The sequence below is a fragment of the Theropithecus gelada genome, chromosome X (assembly GCF_003255815.1).
Source record: "Theropithecus gelada isolate Dixy chromosome X, Tgel_1.0, whole genome shotgun sequence".
In the NCBI taxonomy this organism is placed as follows: Eukaryota; Metazoa; Chordata; class Mammalia; order Primates; family Cercopithecidae; genus Theropithecus; species Theropithecus gelada.
The window spans coordinates 127,903,181-127,928,041 of NC_037689.1; the positions used below are offsets into that span (position 1 = coordinate 127,903,181).

General features: G+C 38.2%; 1 protein-coding gene across 3 annotated transcripts in view; it reads left to right on the forward strand.

The window, feature by feature from the left end:
• Nucleotides 1-522: 522 nt before the first annotated feature.
• SLC25A14 (solute carrier family 25 member 14) overlaps nt 523-24,861 on the forward strand; it is a 34,509-nt gene continuing 10,170 nt past the window's right edge. Inside the window, exons 1-8 of one of the 3 annotated variants that reach the window (XM_025373450.1) lie at nt 523-611; nt 742-979; nt 5,806-5,899; nt 7,168-7,315; nt 9,894-9,988; nt 11,907-11,992; nt 19,969-20,064; nt 20,378-20,470. In XM_025373450.1, the coding sequence (XP_025229235.1) occupies nt 914-979; nt 5,806-5,899; nt 7,168-7,315; nt 9,894-9,988; nt 11,907-11,992; nt 19,969-20,064; nt 20,378-20,470 (678 nt within the window). In that variant the 5' untranslated portion in view covers nt 523-611; nt 742-913. Of the gene's footprint in view, nt 612-741; nt 989-5,805; nt 5,900-7,167; nt 7,316-9,893; nt 9,989-11,906; nt 11,993-19,968; nt 20,065-20,377; nt 20,471-24,861 lie in introns of all 3 variants that reach the window. The other 2 variants (XM_025373451.1, XM_025373452.1) reach the window with 2 other exon arrangements.

Consider the following 24,861-nt stretch of genomic DNA (forward strand, 5'->3'; position numbering starts at 1 on the left):
TGAGCCACCGCGCCTGGCCTTGACCTTTATTTTCTTATTGAGCCCAGGCACCTCACTAAATTCGGCTCACCCATATGTCTCATTTTCCTGCTTTTGTTTTGAAGCCTTTGCCCCAGCCGCTCCACGTTGCCGCCTTTTTCCTACTGCGCTCGCAGGGCACCACGCCCACCACTCCCCTTGCCCAACTCCGCAAGCCCTGATACCGGGGAGAGGCCCCTTCCTTTTCTAGTCCTTCCACGCGCTAGGTGGGTGGGTTTGGCGGTGACGAGGCGACACCTCTTTCCTCTCCGGCGAGCACGTTAACTGGGGAAGCTGCCAAATTCTCACGCCTTAGGTGCCCTGCCTCCACCTCCCGCAAGTCCAGTTGCCCATCTAGGCCTCTGCGCCCACAATGGTTCTGACCCTCGCCTTTAGACGCCTGCCGCTTCCGCCTTTTATTTCGCGCCTTTGTTTTCAGGTTGGGAAGGGGCGGAGTTGAAATGGTTGCGCCGCCGTTGCCGAAGCAACGCCTTGGTTACTTCCGTTGATTTCAATGCTTCCGGGTTGGCGCTGCAGTGGCGTTTCCGACTGTGGAAGCCTCAGCTTCCCAGTCGTCCGATGAGCCCGAGCAGGTGAGGGGGAGCTCCTGGACTTCCAGGCTGGGGAGCGGGGCTGGGCCGCGCCAGGCCGCGTGGGGCCGGGCTGGCCTGGTTCCCGGCCTGGGAAGGGCTTAACGGTCCTCTGGTCTCTCTCTCCCCTCAGCTGAGTCCCTTCCCTGTCTTTCACTCTTCTGGCATCGGTGGTTTTACTTCTTCGATTGAACCCTGCTTCCTCGACCCCCCTGGGAGGCCGCCTCCTTCAGGCGCCTCCCTTCTCTCCACGAGCTCGCTCTGACAGCTGAGGAACTGGCAAGATCCTGCTACCCAGAGGGTGAATGGGTATCTTTCCCGGAATAATCCTAATTTTTCTAAGGGTGAAGTTTGCAACGGCGGCCGTGATTGTAAGCGGAGTAAGCAAACACCTCCATTGTATTAGTGTGAGGGATGCTGTTGAAAGATGCTCCCCTTCGGTTTCTACCCCCTGTCACTCCTGAGGTCAAGGCATTGAAGGCATCTATTAAAATGCAGTTCAGTTACTTGATTGGCATGACAGCTGTTATCAACATGAATTAGTTTCTCAGACAAGATAACAGCAGGGACATTTATAGTTTCCTGTCAGTGATTCCTTGTTGTTGTTGTTTCCCCCCCAGGCTAGAGATGCTTAATGTTATCATGAACTCTTCCCTCGTCTTCATTCCCTACATCATCGAGTTCTTTGTGTCTTCATTGGGGAAGTCTATCTCTAACCTCAGTGCCAACAAGCATCTTTGTCTGCTGTACTTTGCACCATCCTAAGCTAGTCTACCTGCCTCTCCCGTTTGTAATGTAATCCACTGTGTTTGCTGCAGCCCTAATAGGCTAAAATGTGGATTTCCTCAAGTCACTTCTCTGTTAAACGCACACACACAAGCAAAACATGCAGCCCCCTCTTACGCCCCCCACCCCCACCCCTTGGTTTCAAGCCTTTCAACATAACATGCTCCTTATCACACTTCTTGTCTGATACTGTTTCAGTCAACAAGGGAATTCTCTGTTCCAGTTAGGTTCCTTTCTTCTTAGCACAAACCATACTGATGCCTGCTTCTACATGCTGTGCTTGTTCTCACATTTGTGTTTCTGTTCGTTCTGTCTCTTCCTTGCCCCTCTCCCTTACCTGCACCTAACCAGGTTGTACCTACCATCTCTCAAGGTTCAGTTTAGGTTCTCTCACCTCCGCAATTTTCAAATTAGTCAAGCCCATGCTGGTTGTAGTCTTTTCTATGCTCCTCTTGCTCTTAGAGTTTGTACTACACAGTTTAGCACTTAATTTTTCTCTAGCGAACTACTTTGATTTCTTCCACCAGATTATAAGCTCTTGAAAGGCAAGTACTGTATTTTGTACTTTTTCCCCTGTCCCATCTCATTGGTTATTCAGGAAAGATAGGTTGAATGGTAAATATTGTTTTGGTTCTAGAACGAATATCTGTGTTTTTCAAACATGGTTATACCCAAAGTGCATTGCAGGTTTGGGCATTTAGCACGCCTTCGATAAATATCTGCTTGGCTCTCCATTGTTACCTTCTGGATCTGAGAATCTCTAATTTCTAGTCTTTCTTAAAGGAGAAAGCAGGAAAGGCACCCAGAATTTCCCGACCAGATCTTGGGAGTAGTATAGGGCAATGTAACTTGTATTGTAGGACATTCTTACTTTCACTCATTAGTCTATCAAATTCTCCGAAGTCAGATCTTCAGAATAAATGTTGGCATTTTGAAGACAATTTTCATTGGTTTCTTTATACAGTAAAAATATTTAGGGTACTATATTTTTATTTTACCTTAGATATGACTACTTTTACCCATATCTGGGGTTAGCCCCTACAAGTTAAAATAATTTTTAGAGGGCTTGGGGGTATTTTACATAAGTAATTCCTTGCAACAAAAGCAAGGGAACAGGGTTCATAGGCAGAGAATATCTGGGGATCAAGATAGTGTCATACACAGGGTGTGTAGCATTGGTCAGGTCCAGCAAGTTACCTTCCTGGTTTCCCCTGCAATGTTTTATATACAGGCTGCATACACAGGTAAAGGACGTCACACTGCAAAACCAACTAAGTATTGAATGGATGTGTACTCAATTCTATGCAAGCTATAATGGGGGTTAAAAAAAGTACTGTGAGATATAGTATCTTCCCTCGGGGATCTTACTTAGTTAAGAGAGGAAATAACATTGGACATCTTGAAGTTGACCCTCATCCTAGTCATTATTTTTATGCCTGAGATTAAGATATAGAAGGGATAAAAGAAGGTTCAAAAAATATTGCACACCTGTAGAATAGGTGTGACACAACATGCATGCATGTAGACAACTTTATGTAAAAGACTTGGAGGTTTCAGCTGACAGTTTAATGATTTGATAGTGTAATGTGGCTCCCAAAAAAGTGAATGCAAGTTTAAGCTCTAGTAATTGAAGTATAATGTGTTGAATGAAGAGAAAGATCATGGATATTTAGCTTGAGAAACATAAGATGTAAGAGAACATCATAGCTGTCTTTAAATATTTGAAGGGCTTGCCTAGGGAAAAAAGAATGCATTTGTCCAAAGACTGGGTACGAATTAGAGGAAGACAGACTTTTGGCTCAATATGAGGAGGGAGTGTCTAAAAACAGATCTAATCAAAGATGATCCAGGATTTCTTCATAAGATTTTTTCCTAACATTGGAGTGAAAGAGATTTTACTATCAGATGGGGGTAGGGAAGTAGTGATTGTGGCAATGGTGGGTTTTGCCTGTGGTCCCCAGATTTTTGGATTTCATGGGCCAGTAAAATGTAAATGAAAGTGTGGGGAGCGTACACAAATACAGGCTAGTTAGCCTATGCTCCAGGCATAAGAAGAATGTGATCTGTTAATAATAGACAGTCCCTAAATTAAATACATTTAGCTGAAAAAAAAAAAGCACTAAATGCCCTTATTTTTTTTATTTCACCTTAGAATTGTGGGAACTTCACTAGGGAACCGCTGGGCTGTCGTAAGATTCAGCGACTGGTCTTTCATCTTCCTGCCATGTCCTCCCTGCTCCCTGCCTTTCACTGATTCATCATCGCTCCCTGAACGCTGAGCACATTTTCTTTATTAAGGGGCTGGTAGCAGGTTGTAAAGTTCCGATAGAGGCTTTCTCTGTAATACAAAGAATTGAAAAAAGTTGTAAAGAGAAAGCTTTGGAGAGACAACTTTATGTAAAAGTAGCTGTCTGAAACCTTTAAGACTATTTGGGGCAATCTCTAAATTTGTGAATGGAGAGTTAATTTTTTCCTCACAAACTCAAAGAGGGGATATGCCATGGTCTTGCTTTTCCATCTCTACTCTCACTATATGTGTCATATTTTACTATCAATTCTAATCGGAAAATGCGGGCATAGCTAGAAATGATGATAAGGTAGTATTTAGTCTTCAAGACTCCTATTTCCAGCTGCAATTGATATTTGAAGTGGCTATTCCTGCTTTGCTCATTAGAATTCTTTTCAACAACTTTCCCCCAAAAGGGTTATCTATCCCAGACTCTATATGTACTATGCTTGAAAGGAAGACTCCATAATGATTTTTGTGGCCTGTAACTAGAACATTTAATCAGCATGTTTGCTATCTTCTCTGGAAAATTGTATTTTGCTTAGTTACAGAGAATTCCTTATGTGGAAGCAAAGCAAAACGTTTAAAGGGATACTGTGACTCATAGCTGCTAACCCCAGATTGGGCAATGGGAGGGAAGGGTGGGCAGCAAGTAATATCTGTTAAGATGTAAATTTGGGTACTTAAATTTTTAAAAATGTAATAATGATAGTTAACTAACAATTATCGAACTGCGTGCCAGGCACTTTTCAAGGTGTTTTTGATATTTAATTTTCACAACAACCCTATGATATAGTTTTTATTATTAGTTCCATTTTACAGTTCAGAAAGTGGAGACATAGAGAGATTAAATAACTTGCCCAAGGTCACAGAACTAGTAAGTGGTGGAGTCAGGAAATGAATCTGGAGTTAGCATTTAAATTTTAACAGTCTGACTTCAGGAGTCTGCATTCCTGACCATAAACCACTTGGAAGTTGCTTTTGAAATTCAGAAGTATACATACTATGAAGCTCTGAAAAAGGAATATTTGAAAGAAATCTGAGAGTCCATGCTAAGAACAGATACTACTTTCAGGTGAACCAGGATTTAGTAGGCAATGCCTAGAGCAGTTCTTAAGTGTGGAAGCATCAGCGTTATTTGGGATCTTGCAAATTCTCAGGGCCACACCACCAATCAGAAACTCTGGGGGAGAGGCCCAACAATCTATGTTTTCATAGGCCTTCTGGATGATTCTAATACATGCTAAAATTTGCAAAACCTAGAGGCCAGAGCTGTGGAAAAAAATAAAATCCAAGAGAGAACAAGCTGAAAGTGGCATAAAAAGAGAGTAAAGCTGAAAAGATTGACGATGACAGGTCTAACGGGGGTGGGATAGGGAAGGAGAAAAGGGAGGCTGGGAGCATAATACATCGTTAAATAACTAGAACATAAAAGAAGAACAGTATTTGTATGTGTGTGTTTTACAAGGCCAAGAGGAAGGCAAACGAGATCCACTAGATGGATGTACGTTAAATGTCAGAGGGAAGAGAGACATCATATTGCTATCTTTCCTTTGGGGGCTAGAAGGAAGGTGTAAAGGTTCTTAGCTCAGCCTGGGCCTGGCTGGGGGGACAAAGTTATATATAGCTAGAAACCCTATAGTGGAGAGATAGGAGGGCTAAGAATATGAGAGGGTAGTAGTGTAAGCCTGTGCTTTGTACCTGAATCAAGCTAACTGAATACCGTAAACTGCTTTTATGAGATGCCTCAGCCTACATAATTTGAATTCCGGGTTCCTTCATTTGTAATTATCTAGTTGAATGCCAAAGTTGGGTGTGCTGGATGGACTGAAGCCTCTTCTCTGGGAGGGGACAAATATAACATTAAAGAAACTGAAGAGAATGAAGGGCACAGGTTGATCTCTGAGTGAATCACACGGCTACCCCTACAAAATGTCAGTAAAGAACAAACTCATGATCATCCAGCACATAAAACAGGATCCCCTATTTTGTGTCATTCCACTTGGTGGGGTTTTTCCTCTACCTCTGTTTTATTTGCCAATTTTGTTTATCTAAATTATATGATCGGATGCTAACAAATGCTCCTCACTCTTGTGCCTTGTTCTGATTTGTGTTTATTTTTAGCACCAGAAAAGTACCACTGTAAGTCATGAGATGTCTGGTCTGAATTGGAAACCCTTTGTATATGGCGGCCTTGCCTCTATCGTGGCTGAGTTTGGTAAGAATGCGAGAAAGGACAAATCTGCATTATATGGTATAGATGGTAGCTTATGATGATGGTTATTTTTGGTGAAAGCCAGATAAAAAATAAGAAGCTCACGTTATTTTGAAAATTGTCTCAAAGGCATGAAGTAATATTTCGGGGAAAGTACTACTAATATTATGGCAGATGAGTTAAGAAAAGTCAAACTAAGGAAAGCTTTTTTGGTAGTTTAGTGATTTGTTAATTTGCTAGGCTTAAGTAAAATACATGAATATATAGAGGGACTTGATATGTCTTAAGGGTTTTTGCTATATTTCTGTATTAATAGTCTTTTATGCTAAATTGTTTATAAGTTTATTTGTACTGAAAGTCCTTTTTTTCAAACCTCTGTCCTATTTTAGAAGAAAATATACTCACAAGATCAAACAAGAGTCTCTTCTACATGATTTTAATTTTGAAATATTTTTAGATTGTTGTTTTTTCATCTTCCAGATATTCTCTTTTCTAAACTATTCATGAATGACTACTGACGTTCTTGGCATATCCTGTGGTGTTGTGATATTCGGGTCATCAGTGACCAGAGCTACCTAATCATCTTGTTAGTTTTACACCCTGAAATATATTTTGTCAATGTGATGACCACTTCTGTTTGTTGATGTAAGAGGTTTGGTTAAAGAAAATTTCCCCCCAAACACTCTGCTGGTATTAGTCCTGAATTACCTAAGGGACCAGGATGAGGAGAACCAAATAGGGCTTTGCCATTATCTTTCATAATATTAGGGGACTATTTGTTTCTTGTAAACAGATAAAAGAAAAACCCCACAAAACTTTGTAGCACTAGATAAGAGCATCTGGAGCAGCAATCCCATGCTTTCCTATCTTTGTGAAAATTTGGGGAGATTTTATGAGACACAGCGGTAGGGACACTTGGGGTGGGAAGGGGCAGGAGGGAGACTGATAAATGCCAGATTGAACGTTACAGATGAAATAAAAAACAACATTTAATTATTTTGCATTTATAATAGGGCAATCTTAAAGCATTTTATCATATTACAGTTTGAAGTATATTGTGGGTCAGTTGGTGCTGCCTATGTATAGTATAATGCATTTCACTTACCACATGCAACTCATGTCCTCTGACAGTGGTATTCTACTAGAGCTCTTCTATGTGTTATTAAAAAGGACTTTGTCTTAGGATTCAAATATTGTCCTTGGCTTATATTTAGCAACAACTTAACTGTGATTCTTTGGACATACTTATAAATGAGTGTGTTCCTTTATAGGGACTTTCCCTGTGGACCTTACCAAAACACGACTTCAGGTTCAAGGCCAAAGCATTGATGCCCGTTTCAAAGAGATAAAATATAGAGGGATGTTCCACGCACTGTTTCGCATCTGTAAAGAGGAAGGTGTATTGGCTCTCTATTCAGGGTAAGACTGATTCTTTCCTTATATCATTAACAGAAATGCTTTTTAAAGAAGCCATAGTTTTCAGCTGTCTGATAGTTTGTGTCTGTTTCATAGTCACTATTTCAACTTGTAATTCAGTATTGATATGCCAGTTTATATTTCTCCTCCTTATAAGTCTTGAGGTTTGGATTTTGTGTTCATTTGGCTATAAGTGATAATAACATTTTAAAATGGATATGTCGTTGCAGCATAGACTTTCTGCGGATTTCCCGAGAGTCATAATAGCCACTGTTAAAAACAGCACCAATTAATTATATATATTTTTGTGATATCCCTCCTGAGTTGGCAAATTCTGACTTCCTTTAAAATTATCCTTTTTGAAAAAATATTATCCTTGCAGTTTAAACAGAAAGTGCATAATGAGAGAGAGGGAGACCCATCTTTATCATCACCTTTTGATTAGCCATTTGTGGTTTACTGTCTAGTTTGTCGTTCATCTGTTGCCAGTTTCCTAGGCCACTCCTGCGTCTAGGCTACCGGTTTATTACTCAGAGAATAGATATCAGTGTTATCGTTAAACTATGTTACATCGTTAAACTATGTTAGACTTAATTTAAAAGGTAATTTTCTTGGGGGAAAAATCAAGTAGTATATCCTGAAGCATCCTGAAGATGATCCACCATCCTGATTTGTGGATCATCTGTTTCACCTTGTTCTTTCATCAGCATGTATAATCACAAGATATTTTCTTTTCTGATAGCAAGGAATAAAGTCAAAATATGCATATTTAGTCATCATTTAAAAATCCTAACCATTTGAGCTGCTGCTGTCTTTCTATTTATACCTCCTACAGTATAGTTCTGCAATTTGGAAGAATCCCAAAGGAGGTATGAATGAGAATGTCTCCAGTTTAAAGGAGAACTTAAATAGGGTGGAAGTTTGGCTCTAATGCCTCCTTGTTGATATGATTAAAGACGTATCTGCAACTGTTAGGAAGTAGAGGTTGATTTTTTTAAAAAAAATCTTTATCAGGTGAGTAATGATGTATAATTCTTTTTATACATTGCTGGATTCAATTTACCAATATTTTCTTACGGAGTTTTGCATCTAAGTTCATGAGAGACATTAGTCTGTGGTTTTCCTTTTTTGTACTGTTTTTGTCTGGTTTTGGTATCAGGGTAATACTAGGCAAAATAAGTTGGGAAGCATTCCCTCTTCTGTTTTCTGGAAGGAACTGTGTAACTTGGTGTTAATTTTTAAAATGTTTTGTAGAATTCCCCAGTGAAATTATCTGGGGCTGAATATTTCTTTTTGGGGAGCATCTAAATTCAGAATGCAAATTCTTTAAGGTTATCATAGTTTGGGGTGCTATAACAAAATACCATAGACTGGGTGGCTTGTAAACAACCAGAATTTATTTCTCACAGCTCTGGAGGCAGGAAATCTGAGATCAGGGCGCCAGTATGGTCAGGTTCTGCTGAGGTCCCTTTTCTGGGTTGCAGACTGCCAAGACTTCTCATTGTATCCTCACATGGCAGAAAGAGAGTGAGGGAGCTCTCTGGGATCCCTTTTATAAGGGCACAAATCCTATTCATGAGGGCTTTACCCTCATGACCTAATCACCTCCTATTACCATCATATTGGGGGTTAGGATTTTAAGATCTTGATTTGGGGATGGTACAAACATTCAGTCCATTGAAGTGGGTATGAGTGTTATTCAGATTATCTGTTTTATCTAGTTGAGTTTTGGCAGCTTGTGGTTTTCAAGGAATTTGTCCATTTCTTCTAAGGTGTTGAATTTATGAGTATAAAGTTGTTTATACCATACTCTTATTGTCCTTTTAATGGCTACAGGGATTGTAGTGCTAGTCCCCGTTTCATTTTTTATTTGCATCTTCTTTTTATCTTTGTGAGTCTTGCTAGAGGTTTATCACTTTTGTTGGTTTTTTTTAAAGAGCCAACTTTTTGTTTCATTGATTTTTCTCTATTTTCCTATTTTCAATTTCATTGACTTGTGCTTTTTATTATTTTCTTCCTTTTGCTTGCTTTGGGTTTATTTTGCTCTTCTTTTTCTAGTTTCTTGAGGTAGGAGCATAGATTATTGATTTCAGACTCCCCCCTCCCTTTTTTTTTTTTTTTAATTTAAGCTTTTCATGCTATAAATTTCCCTCAGCACTGCTTTGGCTGCATCTCATAAATTTTAGTAGGTTGAGTTTTGTTGTCATTTAGACCTGTGAATTTAAAAAGTTTCCTTTGACAGACACTTGGTCTGACCAATAGATTGTTTAGAAGTATGTTGTTTAATTTCTAAATGTTTGAGGATTTTTCTTATTGATTTCTGGTTTGATTCCATTATCTTCAGATAACATATTGTATATGATTTCAGTTCTTTAAAATGTGTTGAGGTTGGTTTTATGATCCAGAATGTTGAGTTTCTTGGTGAGTGTTTCATGAGTGCTTGAAGAAAAATCATATTCTGCTGTTGTTGGGTGGAATGAGATGGGTAGTGCAAATAAGTAGGCTGTGTAGATATGTATAATCTGCAAATACATGTTGAGAATAACTTTTTTACTTTTTTTTTTTTTTTTTTTTTTTGCAGAATTGCTCCTGCATTGCTAAGACAAGCATCATATGGCACCATTAAAATTGGGATTTACCAAAGCTTGAAGCGCTTATTTGTAGAACGTTTAGAAGGTCAGTATACTCACCCTCTTTTGAGGTGATACTCAAAGGGATTGTTGAAATCATGCTTAGTGAGAAGTGTTGGTCATGAGGTGCCTGAGAATACAGGAGAGTCACTGCAAAGACAAAGTGAGCTTGTTCTAACTTGGAATAAATCTTTGCAGAGGTGATATACGAGTTAGAGAGACCTTTTCTTCAAATTTTGTCCCTTTTCCTAGCAACAAACAAGGCACGTGATCATCCCAAAAGAAACATGGAACAATCTTGTCCAGAAAATTAATGCTATCTTCATCAATAAGAGGACTTCAACTGTAAGGCATTTTCTAGCTGGCAATTTTGATAAGCTTTTATTAGGTGGAATAATTTTAGGCTACTTTCTAAATTCTGATGTACTTATGACTACCTTACGAATATTCAGCATTATCATATGTCTGTTTGCTGCTGTAGCATTTTCCATCATGATACTACACTAAATGGTTATTTTACCACAGGCCTGGGGCTGTTGGATGTTTGGGGACAGCTGGAAAGCCTTTCGGTTAGTAATGTCCTTTGAATCACTTTATTGTCCTAAAATCAACTTTTTCTGAAGACTTTTTTGGGGGATCGTGAAGGGTTCTCTTCCACCTCTTTCTGAAATACTTTTCTTTCATAGATTCTTCACTTGGGTTTATTTAGTTTCTATTTGTGGGGTCTTCATGGTGTGAAGGAGCGGTAAAGATTGAATTTCACTATAGAACAATGTGCTCTTTGGTTTCTTTGTTCTTTTTTCTTGCTAAGGAGATTTAGTTGTAAATGATTGTTTTTTCATATTTGACTACAGAAATCTTTTGTAAATTAACAGAGGCTAGGAGAGATCTCAGGCCTATCAAAATTAATATTCAGATAAGTTTTTTGTATTAGACAGAAGACTTTCTCTTTTAACATTCAGTTCCCCGGCCGGGCGCGGTGGCTCAAGCCTGTAATCCCAGCACTTTGGGAGGCCGAGACGGGCGGATCACGAGGTCAGGAGATCGAGACCATCCTGGCTAACACAGTGAAACCCTATCTCTACTAAAAAAAATACAGAAAACTAGCCGGGCGAGGTGGCGGGCGCCTGTAGTCCCAGCTACTCCGGAGGCTGAGGCAGGAGAATGGCGTAAACCCGGGAGGCGGAGCTTGTAGTGAGCTGAGATCCGGCCACTGCACTCCAGCCTGGGCGACAGAGCCAGACTCCGTCTCAAAAAAAAAAAAAACATTCAGTTCCTGAATCTTTAGAGTTGACGATTACCCAGAAAAATACTTAAAAAGCATGTTCTTTAGATGTTTGAAAAGATCAAAGGGGAAATACCACCTTCTGAATTCGTGTGTGGGATATTGATAGTTATGAAGAAGAAAAGGACGTGTTCCAGCCAGTGTCCTTTAGAAATAATGATTTTTTTTTTGAGACAGAGTCTTGCTCTGTTGCTCAGCCTAGAGTTCAGTGGCCCCATCTTGGCTCACTGCAAGCTCCGCCTCCCGGATTCATGCCATTCTCCTGCCTCAGCCTCCCAAGTAGCTGGGACGACAGGCGCCCGCCACCACACCTGGCTAACTTTTTGTATTTTTTAGTAGAGACGGGGTTTCACTGTGTTAGCCAGGATGGTCTCGAACTCCTGACCTTGTGATCCACCCACCTCGGCCTCCCAAAGTGCTGGGATTACAGGTGTGAGCCACTGCGCCCGGCCGAAATAATGATGTTTTTAGAAATGATTTATATTTTACAAGTTTTAACATATTTTAGCACTGAATTGAGATGTAGAAATATTTGAGTTTCTTTATTTTCCTAAGCATTTTGGTTCATTTCTAAAGTCATCTCTCTAACCAAGTTTCCCTTTCTCCAGTAGGTCAGTACTGTGTTCTCAAACTGGTACCTAATACAAGCAGACCTTTCTTTTTCTTTTCCTTTTCACAGATGAAACTCTTTTAATTAATATGATCTGTGGGGTAGTGTCAGGAGTGATATCTTCCACTATAGCCAATCCCACCGATGTTCTAAAGGTAAGAGAGACACAGTGTGATTTGAAAGGAGCATAAACTTTGAGTCAGATTTGGGTTCAGATTCTCGCTGTGTCACTTGCCAGCTGTAGAACCTTGGGCAAATCAGTTAACTGCATTAAGCCTCAATTTCATCATTTGAAAAACAAAGATAATACAGTGTTTATAACATAGAGTTGTAAAGGATTAGCGATTATATATATATATATATACTGCCTATCATTGTACTTGGTGTAGTAGATGCTCAATAAATGGCAGTCAGTTTATTACGATATGCATTAATCCACTGGTCCTCACACTGGGGTATGCAAGGCCCTGTAGGTTCTTTCCAAGGGCTATGCAGTTTTATAGGAATCAATTTCCAGATCTCTCACATCCATTTGTACTCCATCTTAAAATTGGTCCAAGAATGAATCTGTACATAATAGCCCTTACTCAGTTTTACAAAAGAAAGGCATGTCCCTGCCTATTCTAAATCTTGGTATGGTATGTTGACCTGTGGTATAATCTAGGATGCCAAACAGAGGGGTAAATTGAAATATAGTTTTTGGAGAAGCTTACTTTAATAATTAATTTGGGTACCTTAAGTCTGTCATGCTTCTGTCTTTTCCTGTTTTATTAATATTTCTATTAAGGGTTAGATTTGGCTTTAAAATGGTATATTTTGGACTGTATTGGAATATTCTGAATTCAGAACCAGAACAGTATAGGTTGGTGGTGCTGACTTATTAAGAGTATAATTGGATTTCTTTAAGGTTTTATCAAGTCACAGACTGAAACATTTCTTTTAATATAAAATTTCATCTTATTTCATAAAAATGGTAAATATTTTCTACTTGTTAACGTGTTTAAACTTATGATTAGTTAAAAGCACTAAATATAGAATTAAAATAAGTGAGGGGAACCCAAAGTTTTAAAAAATTATTTTAAAATTATTTTAAGGGGATTGTGAGAAAAAAGTAAGAGGACACATGCTTTTTAAAATTTGACCACTAGTGAAACCACAAGTGGCTAGGTTAGCACAGGTGAGATCTGTTTATTGCAGTTCAGAGAGGGGTTTGAGAACTGAGAGAATGACTTGAAAAACAACACATATGAAATAAACCACTGGTGGTTGATGGATTAAAAATATGAGACAGTCTTTCTGGACTAAAATGATAGTAATTTACAGAATTTTTATATCATTTTAGATTTACAGAACAAGGTTTTTTTTTTTTCAGTGTTTAGATTCAGGGAGTACATGTGCAGGTTTATTACATGGGTGTATTGTATGATGCTGAGGTTTGGGATATGAATGATCCCATCACCCAGATAGTGAGCACAGTGCCCAACAGTTTTTCAACGCTTTTCCCCTCCTTCTCTCCCCCCTCTTATTATTCCCTGATGTCTATTGTTGCCATCTTTGTCCATGAGTATGCAATATTTAGCTCCCACTTACAAATGAGAACATGCTGTATTTGATTTTCTGTTCCTACACTAATTCATTTAGGATAATAGCCTCTAGCTCAATCCATGTTGCTGCAAAGGACATGATTTTGTTCTCTTTTATGACTGCATAGTATTCCATGGTGTATATGTACCGCATTTTCTTTATCCAATCCAACGTTGGTGGGCACCTAGGTTGATTCCATGTCTTTGCTATTGTGAATAGCGCTGTGATGAACATAGGAGTGTATGTGTCTTTTTGGTAGAATTATTTATTTTCTTTTGGATATATACCCAGTAATGGGATTGCTGGGTTGAATGGTAACTCTGTTTTAAGTTCCTTAAGAAGTCTCCAAATTGCTTTCCAAAGTGGCTGAACTAATTTACATTCCCACCAACGGTGTCTAAGCATTCCCTTTTCTCTGCAGCCTCGCCAGCGTCTGTTGTTTTTGCTTTTTAATAACAACCATGCTGACTGGTGTGAGATGGTATCTTGTTGTGGTTTTGATTTACATTTCTCTGATGATTAGTGATACTGTGCATCTTTTCATGTTTGTTGGCTGCTTGTATGTCTTCTTTTGAGAAGTGTCCATTAATCTCTTTTGCCCACTTTTTAATGGTGTTATGTGGTTTTTGCTTGTTGAATTAAATTCCTTATAGATGCTGGATACCAGATTTTCATCAGATGCATAGTTTGTGAATATTTTCTCCCATTCTGTAGGTTGTCTGTTTACTCTGTTGATAGTTTTTTGTTGTTGTTGTGAAGAAGCTTTTTAGTTAAATCAGGTCCCACTTGTCAATTTTTTGTTTTGTTGCAATTGCTTTTGAGGACTTAGTCATACATTCTTTCCCAAGGCCAATGCCCAGAATGGTGTGTCCTAGGTTTTCTTTTAGGATTCTTATAATTTGAGGTCTTACATTTAAATCTTTAATCTGTCTTGAGTTAATTTTTGTATATGGTGAAAGGTAGGGGCCCAGTTTTATTCTTCTGCATATAGCTGGTCAGCTATCCCAGCACCATTTATTGAATAGGGAGTCCTTTCCCCATGCTTATTTTTGTTGACTTAGAACAAGTATTTATGAAGATAATTTAATTGAAGAGTTCCTTGTTCCTCTTACTCTCAGCAGACAACCCGACCTCCTATGGCCTGGTCTTATACCTCTCAATTTCGTGTCCTTTCTACCCTACATGTGTAAACTTCCATCTATACCCATCCTTATCTTGTCTTACTGTAGTGGTTTTCCAGACCAGACCAGTATTACCTGGGAACTTGTTAGAAATGCAAATTATCAGGCCCCATCCCACACCTACTGTATCAGAAAGGGTAGGATGGGGCCCAGCAGTCTGGTTTGACAAGCCCTTCAAGTGATTTTGATACATGCTTAAGTTTAAAAAAAAACCTGGTTACTCTACTTTTATTCACTTCTGTTTCATCAGGGACCTTTCTCTATCATTTGTCCTCTTTCTCTTCAGTGTCTTCCTCTTTACTGATTATCTGCTCTCAAATGATAACTATGGTCAAATCGCTCTATCCTAAAATATTTTCTTGACCCTCTGACTTCAAAACACCATGCCATCTCTTTCCTTACCTTCTCATTCAGATTTTACAAGAGTAATCTTTACATTTCACATTTCCTCCATAACCTGCTGTAATCACTCCTGCTACTTGATTGAAATCACTCTCCGCAGGGTCATCAGTAATGTCCTCATTATCCAATCCAGTGGACATTTTAGTTCTCATCTTACTTAACCTATTTTGACTAATTACTTCTACTTAAAGTTCTTTTTTGGTTTTGTTACTACACTATTTAAATTCTTCTAGTTTTCCTATTCCTTAGTTTCATTTGTGGGCTTCCTTTTTATGCATATACTTTAAATCTTTTTCTTCTCCCACCCAAGGTTCCATCTTTAGCTCTTTTCTCCTCTTCAGTCTTTCCCTGGTGGCCTTTTTCATTCTTTTTAAAAATATTATTATTATTATTCTTATTATTGAGATAGAGTCTCACTCTGTCGCCCAGGCTGGAGTGCGGTGGCGCAATCTGGGCTCACTGCAAGCCGCGCCTCCTGGGTTCATGCCATTCTCCTGCCCCAGCCTCCCAAGTAGCTGGGACTACAGGTGCCTGCCACCACGCCCGGCTAATTTTTTGTATTTTTAGCAGAGACAGGGTTTCACCATGTTAGCCAGGATGGTCTCGATCTCCTGACCTCGTGATCTGCCTGCCTTGGCCTCCCAAAGTGCTGGGATTACAGGCGTGAGCCACTGTGCCCGACTGCCTTTTTCATTCTTAATACTTTAGCTCTCACTGTACCAGTTAGGTTATAGGCTAAGCTACTGTCACAAAGAAACTCAAAAATAAAACATCTCCATATACAAGTTTATTTCTCTCTCATGTAACCATCTAGAGGACTGCAGTTAATGCTGGTAAGGCAGCACTACTTCATGTATTCATCCAGGATCCAGTTTTCTTCATTTTTGTTGCACTGCCATCTCCTAGGGCAGGGATTGGCAAACTACTGTCTGTGGGCCAAATCTGACCCACTCCCTGTTGTAAATAAAGTTTTATTGGAACGCAGCCACTCCATTTGTTTATTTATTGTCTTAAAGCTTTTGTGCTTCAGTGGCAGAGCTGAGTAGTCACAACAGAAGTTATAAGCCCTGCAAAGCCTAATATATTTACTGTCTGGACCCTTATAGAAAATGTTTGTTGACCCCTGTCCTGTGGTATTATTTTAATCTGTATAGTTGAAGTTGGAGCACCATCAAACCTTCATTCCAGCCCATGGGGAGAGAGTAAAGGGAAAGCAGTTTCCTTTTGATTTGTCAAAAATAAAATCAGGAAAAGTTTTAAAGTTTATTGTATGCAATAAGAGAAAGTACAGATCTTGATCCAGGATACTTCAAACCGAGTGATAACAAACTTATCTTACAGTACAGGTTATAAAGCAGAAGGGCAGAAACATTTTGACCTTTTTTGTGATCGACTGTTATAAATTATCCTTCTTTTAAAGGCAAACAGCTGTTTAAGGTGATTGTCTATAGTTATTGGTTTCATTTCACTGAAGCATCTGACAAAGATATAAAGCTTATGTTTTGTTGTTATGATTAGAGATAGCAGTTCTGAAGAAATAGGAAGACTTAAGTTTCGGTTCCCTGATGATGGGTGTCTGGTCTTGGGCTTTATCTCAATTGTCGCCTCCATTTTTATCTTTAACAGTTTAAATCTTTAAATATGTAGTTTTTGAAAAGCAATTCCAAACATATGAGTGAGTAGAAAATAACATAGTACATTGAACATCTTTGTACACATCACCGAGATAGCTTGAGATTTTGCTAGACGTGCTTTTTTATTCCCTTTTTCTGAATTATTTTAAGGCACATTCCAGACGTTGTCATTTTTCCCCCCTATACTTTGATGTGCATCTCATAAAAGGAATATTTTTCTATATAACCACGATGCTATTGTTACATTGAACAAAATTAACATTTATTCATTAATAACATCTAATAATCTGTGTTCACATTTCCAGACTGTCTTATATTTTACAGTTGATTTGTTTAACTTGGGTTCCAAAGCCTATGCATTATATTTAATTGTTATGTTTCTTAAGTCCCTTTTATTCTAGAGTACTCTACTTCTGTCCATATACCTTTTATTTATTTATTTATTTATTTGCTTTTTGCCATTAATTTGTCAAATAAATGGGATCAGCTCTCCTTTAGAATTCCCAAGTTTTGGATTTGTCTTTTGTAATTTAGTCCTCTAAATCTTCTATCTCTGTAAAAGGAAGGTTTCTGTAAAGGTCATACTGAGTCATGTGAGGAGGCACACAGTGTTTGGTTGTCCCAATATAGGTATGTTATGATTGATCAGTGGGTTCAGGCGTGACAGTCCGATTTCTCCTTAGTAGTTTCCTGTCAATCCTTCATCTAATGGTTTCATCCATTGGTGACTATTACCTGAATCAATTGTTTCATTTAAGGTCGCAAAGTGGTGATTTTCTGATTCCATCATTCCATCCATGTTTCTTAGCTAGAATTCTTCTGCAAGGACAACCTTTCTTTTTTTTTTTTTTTTTGAGATGGAGTCTTGCTCTGTCGCCCAGGCTGGAGTGCAATGGCGTGATCTCAGCTCACTGCAACCTCCGTTTCCTGGGTTCAAGCAATTCTGCCTCAACCTCTCGAGTAACTGGGATTACACAGGTGCACACCACCACGCCTGGCTAATTTTTGTATTTTTAGTAGAGATGGGGTTTCGCTATGTTGGCCAGGCTGGTCTCAAACTACTGACCTTAGGTGATCTGCCCACCTTGGCCTCCCAAAGTGTTGGGATTATAGGCGGCCAATGACAACTTTTTCTCATTTAGTAGGGCGTTTGGCTATTCTGAAATACAGGTGATTTCCTTCTAAGCAAGACACTGGGAAGTTTCAACCATTATTTCTGTTCATGTACCATTCTGAAAGACTTAGTTCCATGGCTACATCTAGCTGCAAGAAAGGAGAGTAGATTTTGGGAGACAACTCATATCTACCACACTACCCAGACCTGCTGGGTCATCTAAACTAGAAACCTAGATCATCTTTGATTCTTCTATATCTTTGCTTCCTTCTAGTATTGGATTAGATACCAAGTTTCTACAGATTTTGCCTCATCTATCTTTCTCAACTCTGTCCTTTCCGCACCATTCCTCTTGTAGGGCCTCATCTCAGTAGCCTCCTAACTTGTCCCTTCACTCTAGTGTGTACTCCACTTCCTCAACCCATCCCCAGGTGAAGCTAGAAAGATCTATCTAAATCCATATCTGATCTACTATGTACTGCTTCTTTGCCTTTGTGCATGTAGCACTTTCTTCCTGAAATGTCTTTCTCATTTTCCTGGTGAATTTGTCCTTCAAGACAAGGCTCATAAACAGGGCCAGGACTAGGGCAAAACAAGTAAGGCAGTCCCCTTTGATGCAGAATGTAAGAAGGTGCCACAAAACTCAGTAATCAATATAAACAACATTTGTATGCAGTATTTTTAAGTAATCAAAATTAATGCAAAAAATTCATGATGAACCAGATACCAAGATTTCATATAACTCATCTCATTCACCTCACCCTAATCCTGGCCCTGTTGATTCCTAGCTTTAGTTAAATTTGATATTTGATTCATCATGGCTTTTTGTGGATTAATTTTGGTTAAAAATATCATATTGAGACATCATTTATCTTGATTACTGAGTTTTTCTTGCACTCCCTAACATTTCCAAAACTAATCTTGCCTAAGAAAAGATTAATTTTGGTTAAAAAATATCATATTGAGATGTCATTTATCTTGATTACTTAGGTTTTCTTGCACTCCCTTACATTTCATGCCTAAGAAAAGCACTTCACTTGCCTCATGCTAGTCCCTGTGTTGCTCAGGAATCACCTCCTTAAAGAAGTGTTTTACTTACCACAGTGTATTAGTAGTTTTGATTTGTCTTTGTGACAGTTTGTATCTTGATTTAATGGGTTTAGGTTTTTATAATTATAATATTTTAAAACTCTTAGTAGTAACAGTTAACTTTCTGCATAAAAGCATGTTGCCATTACATGACTTACTAAATACATTTGTTGAAACCTAGAATGGTAGCATAAAAATCAGGCCTACATTTGGGCCACTAGTATTTAGTGACTGACTACTAGGATTGTATGTGTGCAGAGTCTGTGGGGAATTGTACCAAACCTTTTACACGGCCATTTAATGCTATCTTTCCTTTCTTGCAGCTCTGAAAGGCCACTTGGCAGAATATAATATCATGCTTTTTATAAATAGAACTCAACTTAAGGTCTCATAAACATAAAATTATATTTTAAAACACATTTTTCCTTTTTATAATTACATAAGCAATGCATGTTTAATGTAGAAAAATGTGGAAGGCAGAAAAAACACAAAAGAGAAAAATGCTTACTTGTAGCCTCACCACTCAGACATAAACCACTGTAAGTATTTAGTTTTATATGTTCACCTCATCTCTTTGCTGTGCTTATGGATATTTTTAAGTTTACATGTTTTTAATAAAAATGATATAGTACTTTGCAATATTTTTTTTTCTGGTTAGCAATTTTTGATATCTTTCAGTGTCAGCAAATACCATCGTACAACAAAATTTTATGGCTCCATAGTATTCTATTAAATGAATGTATAATTTCTGTAACCAATCTGTGTAGTTGTTGTTTTTGGATATTAAGTTGTTTCTAATTTTTCACTAAATGAGTCATTTTTTAGTCCTGCTGAGCACTTGTTCTTTCTTTTCCCCAGATTTTCTTCTAGCTCCAGAAATAATAGACTTAGTGTGAGGAATGTGAGGCTGATGAAAATCATCTTTATAAAATACACTTTGACACAAATTCTTTTTCTATACAGTTTAACTAATTAACTTTATCATAATAGCAGATATTTTTCTGGGATTCCCGAATACTGCTTTTTACATTTTAGATAAATTTAAAATGAATTTAAATGAATTTAAAATGAATTTAGCATTTTGGTTCTCTCTGACAAAATAAAATGTTCACCTCTTTTCATTTTAGATTCGAATGCAGGCTCAAGGAAGCTTGTTCCAAGGGAGCATGATTGGAAGCTTTATCGACATATACCAACAAGAAGGCACCAGGGGTCTGTGGAGGGTAAGTACTCTTTTCCTGCTATTATTCTACACTCTCAGTTCCTATAATTTGCAAAGAATACTTTTTTAATATAAAGACATAAAATCGTGAATTATAATCCAGAAACTAAGGTAAGAAACTCCTCATCTCCTTTGAAAGGCCCAAAACTTATCATTGGCCTTTTATTTCTGCATAATGTTTAGGGATTATATAGGTGGGGAAAGTTATTACATTATTTGAGATGGTCATTTCGATCATATTCACAGTGAATGTAGTTGTTCAGTGTATTTTTTTTGCCAGTTTTGTACTAACACGATGACGTATGTCTTTGTAGTGTTTGTGTTCAAAAGCTGTTACTGGCCGTGTGCTGTGGCTCATGCCTGTAATCCCAGCACTTTGGGAGGCCAAAGCGGGTGGATCACTTGAGGTCAGGAGTTCGAGACCAGCCTGGCCAACATGGTGAAAGCCCATCTCAACTAAAAATACAAAAATTAGCCAGACATGGCAGTGTACGGCTGTAGTCCCAGCTACTCAGGAGGCTGAGGCAGGAGAATTGCTTGAGCCCTGGAGGTGGAGGAGGTTGTAGTGAGCCAAGATCATGCCACTGCACTCCAGCCTGGGTGACAGGGCGAGACTCTGTCTCAAAAAAAAAAAAAAAAAAAAAAGAGCTGTTACCTTAAACAATTTTTTAACCTAAAAAGTATAACATGTACTGTAAAATATTGAGAAAATATAGAAAAGTAAAAAGAAAAAAATCCAGTAGTCCCACTGCCTAGAGATAATTTCTGTTAAACTTTTTGTCATATTATCTTTCAGTCTTCTATCTATACTTTGCTTTGCATCACTGTTGCTCTAACTTTTTAATCCCTAAGTGTTGTAATATTAATAAGATTATTAGTAGAATATACAGAGAGAGTGGAATGGGAAATCTTTAATAGACTTTTAAATAAAAATGAGAGCTTTGCTATTTTTCTTCCTTTATAATTTTTCATAACAAAAATTTCAAGCATAAGGAAAAATTGAAAGAATAGAACTGCCGGGCGCGGTGGCTCAAGCCTGTAATCCCAGCACTTTGGGAGGCCGAGGCGGGTGGATCGCGAGGTCAGGAGATCGAGACCATCCTGGCTAACACGGTGAAACCCCGTCTCTACTAAAAAAAATACAAAAAACTAGCCAGGCGAGGTGGCGGGCGCCTGTGGTCCCAGCTACTCGGGAGGCTGAGGCCGGAGAATGGCGTGAACCCGGGAGGCGGAGCTTGCAGTGAGCTGAGATCCGGCCACTGCACTCCAGCCTGGGCGACAGAGCGAGACTCCGTCTCAAAAAAAAAAAAAAAAAAAAAAGAAAGAATACAACTATGAAATACATACGTGTGAGCTGGATTCGATGACTGTTAAAGTTTGGTCGTATTTGCTTTATCTGTTTATGTGTATACACACAAACACTCTCTCTTTTCAGCTAAGCTAAATGAAAGTAGGTTGCAGACATCATGGCACTCAATTAAATACTTAATTATGCATCTCCTAAGAATAAGGATATTCTTCTACATAATAATACCATTATAATATCTAAGAAAATTAACAAGTCCCTAATACCTAATATCTAGCCCATATTAGAATTTCCTGTTAATGAGACCAGGCTAATTTATAATTTATTTTCTTCCTTCCTTCTTTTTTTTTTTTTTTTTTTATTATTTGACAGAGTCTTGCTTTGTTGCCTGGGCTGGTCTTGATCTCCTGGCTTCAAGTGATCCTCTGGCCTTGGCCTTACAGATGTGAGCCACCATGCCTGGCCAGGCTAGTTTTCTTATAAAATGTTTCCTGATTGTGTTTAAGTTGTTTCTCTGTCTTTTGTATTTCCTATAAACTGTAAGTAGGGTATATTGGCTTGATTAGATTCATGTTAAACGTTTTTGATAAGGGTGCTTCATAGGTGATGCTGTGTATTTCATACTGCATCACAGCAAGAGGCACATAATATTAGTCTGTCCCATGATTAGTGGTACCAAGTTTGATTATTTGGTAAGATAACGTCCACCAGATCTCGCCATTGTAAAACATAAGTTTTTTTTTTTTTTTTTTTTCCCTCCTTTGCAATTAGCAAGTAATCTGTGAGGTGATAATATTCTAGTAACGTGCATATATCCTAATATCTAATCACCTTTCATCTAACTAATGGTCTTTGCATCCATTAATGGTCCTTGAGGTTTGCTTTTTGGTAATAGCAGGGTACGCTTTCTTGATATATCTAATTTAAAGCCAGAAAATGGAACTAACTAGAACTTTCTCATAAACTGATGATAAGGAACAAAAACAGAGGAATAAATAGAATTGGAGATTTTTTCACAGGAGCATAGCTACTTTATATTTTATTGTAGTAAAAAGTAGGCATAACATAAAATTTGCCATCTTAACCATTTTCGATGGTTCAGTAGTGTTAAGTACATTCACATTGTTGTACAACTGATCTCCAGAACTCTTTAGGTCTTGTAAAACTGAAACTCTATACCCATGAAGCTGTTCCCCATTTCTCCTTCCCCTAGCCCCTGCCAACCCCATTCTATTTTCTGTCTCTATCAATTTGATTATTATAGGTACTTCATGTAAGTGGAATCATATAATATTTATCTTTTTGTGACTGGCTGATTTTATTTAGCATAATATTGTCAAGGTTCATCCATGCAGTAGCATGTGTCAGAATTTCTTCCTTTTTAAGGCTGAATAATATTCCATTGTATGTATATACCACATTTTGTTTATCCATTCAACCATTGATGGACATTTGAATGGCTTCTGCCTTTTGCCTATTGTGAATACTGCTGCTGGGTAAATGGGTGTGCAAATATCTTTTTTAGACCCTGCTTTCAATTCTTTTGGTTATATAGCCAAAAGTGGAATTGCTGGATTATGTGGTAAATCTATGTTTATATTTCGAGAAACTGAACATAACTGTTTTTATGATCCAGGCTACTTACATGATCGAGGCACCTAACATAAAGAAGCAAAGTACATTGTTGAATGTATTCTTCTGAGACAGACATGTTTTATTTGCATGTTAAAAATACAGGACTTAGTTTTCATTTCAACAAGAAAATATGTTTGCATTTTTCTTCAAACATGCTCATCTTTGTTTGTTTTATCTTCTCGCTCTGATTGTAACATGAATAATGAAAACATTTCACTTTCTTCCTAACTTCATTGTAAGAAAAAATAGCACGAGTACAATAACAAAGTATAACTAGCACTTACCACAGATTTGGAGAGAGAGTAGCGTGGTGGGGACTGTGGTCCTGGAAAGCACAGTCCCCATTGAGAGAGGACAGCTACTCCTTAGCTCCAGCCCATTGCTGCCATGCATTGACGGTGAGCCCAGTGTGGTCAAATTTTCTGGCCTTTCAAGAGATGCTGGAAATCTGCATTTCTGTGTGAAATATCCTGATTTTTACATATTAACAGCCAATTCAGTCTTTTGGAAACACTGTGGGCCACTCAAAACATGTCTATAGCCTGATTTTGGACTGTGGGCTCCAGTTTGGGGCCTTTGTTCACCAAAGCAGTCTTCTGTGAAGAGTGCCCTCTTTATGAGAAGCAGGTCAAAGAGCCAGCAAGGAAGGCACCCTTCGGCTAGCCAGCCATATCAGCACAATCAAGCATCTTGGCACAGCTGTGTCACTTCCACTTCATTTTATTTATTTATTTATTTATTTATTTATTTATTTATTTATTGAGACGGAGTCTCGCTATGTTGCCAGGCTGGAGTGCAGTGGCACGATCTCAGCTCACTGCAACCTCCACCTCCTGGGTTTAAGCGATTCTCCTGCCTCAGTCTCCCGAGTAGCTGGGATTATTATTATTAGTTTTTAAAGTGAAAGCAAGTTTATTAAGTAAAGGAATAAAGAATGGCTACTCCATAGGCAGAGCAGCCCCACTTTATAAATTGAGTTTGGGAACTTAGAGATAACTGAAAACTTTTTAATATAGTAATTATCCCAGAAAGCAGATGTCCACATGGTATGTTATTTTCAACTTTAAATGACACCTAAACACAATTATAAAAGTAAAACATTCATTGTGAAAATGTGAAAAGAAATAGATAGGCATAAAAATGAAAATTAACATCTCTTATCCTAATACCAGAGGAAAAAAATATTTTGATGCATTTCGTTCTAATCCTTTCTAAGAATTTGGCATGTGCGTGTATACCTTTTCCCCTGAAGATAGAATAATACTATATATAATTTTATGCCTTGCTTTATTTAACATGCTATCATAAGCATTTTCTTGTGTCGTTAATAAATGTGTCTTTTAATGTACTAGCAACCCTGTGTTGTAATGGGAGCTGTGATAGGAACATCATGCTAGCGAGTGAAACCCTGGTAATGTTACCACAGCAGGAGTTGTTAGCAAAGGACCACTTTCCCTTGACTTTTTCTCTTGCTTCTTCATACCTTTGCTGTCACCCTAGTGTTTGTCCTTTCTGCACATCTGAAAATTCTGTGAGTTAAACTTGAAAGCTGTCTTCCCCCCACTGATTTTTGCTTCATGATTTTATTTATAACAGCTTTATTGGGAAAATTCACATATTATAATGATAATTCCCAAATTCTTTATTGGGATAATTCACATAAAAGTATGCGATTTAATTGTTTTTAGTGTATTCACAGATTTGTGCAGCCATTACCACTGTCTAAGTTTAGAACATTTTCATTGGGAGGCCGAGATGGGCGGATCACGAGGTCAGGAGATCAAGACCATCCTGGCTAACAAGGTGAAACCCCGTCTCTACTAAAAATACAAAAAAAAAAAAAAAAAAAAAAAAAAT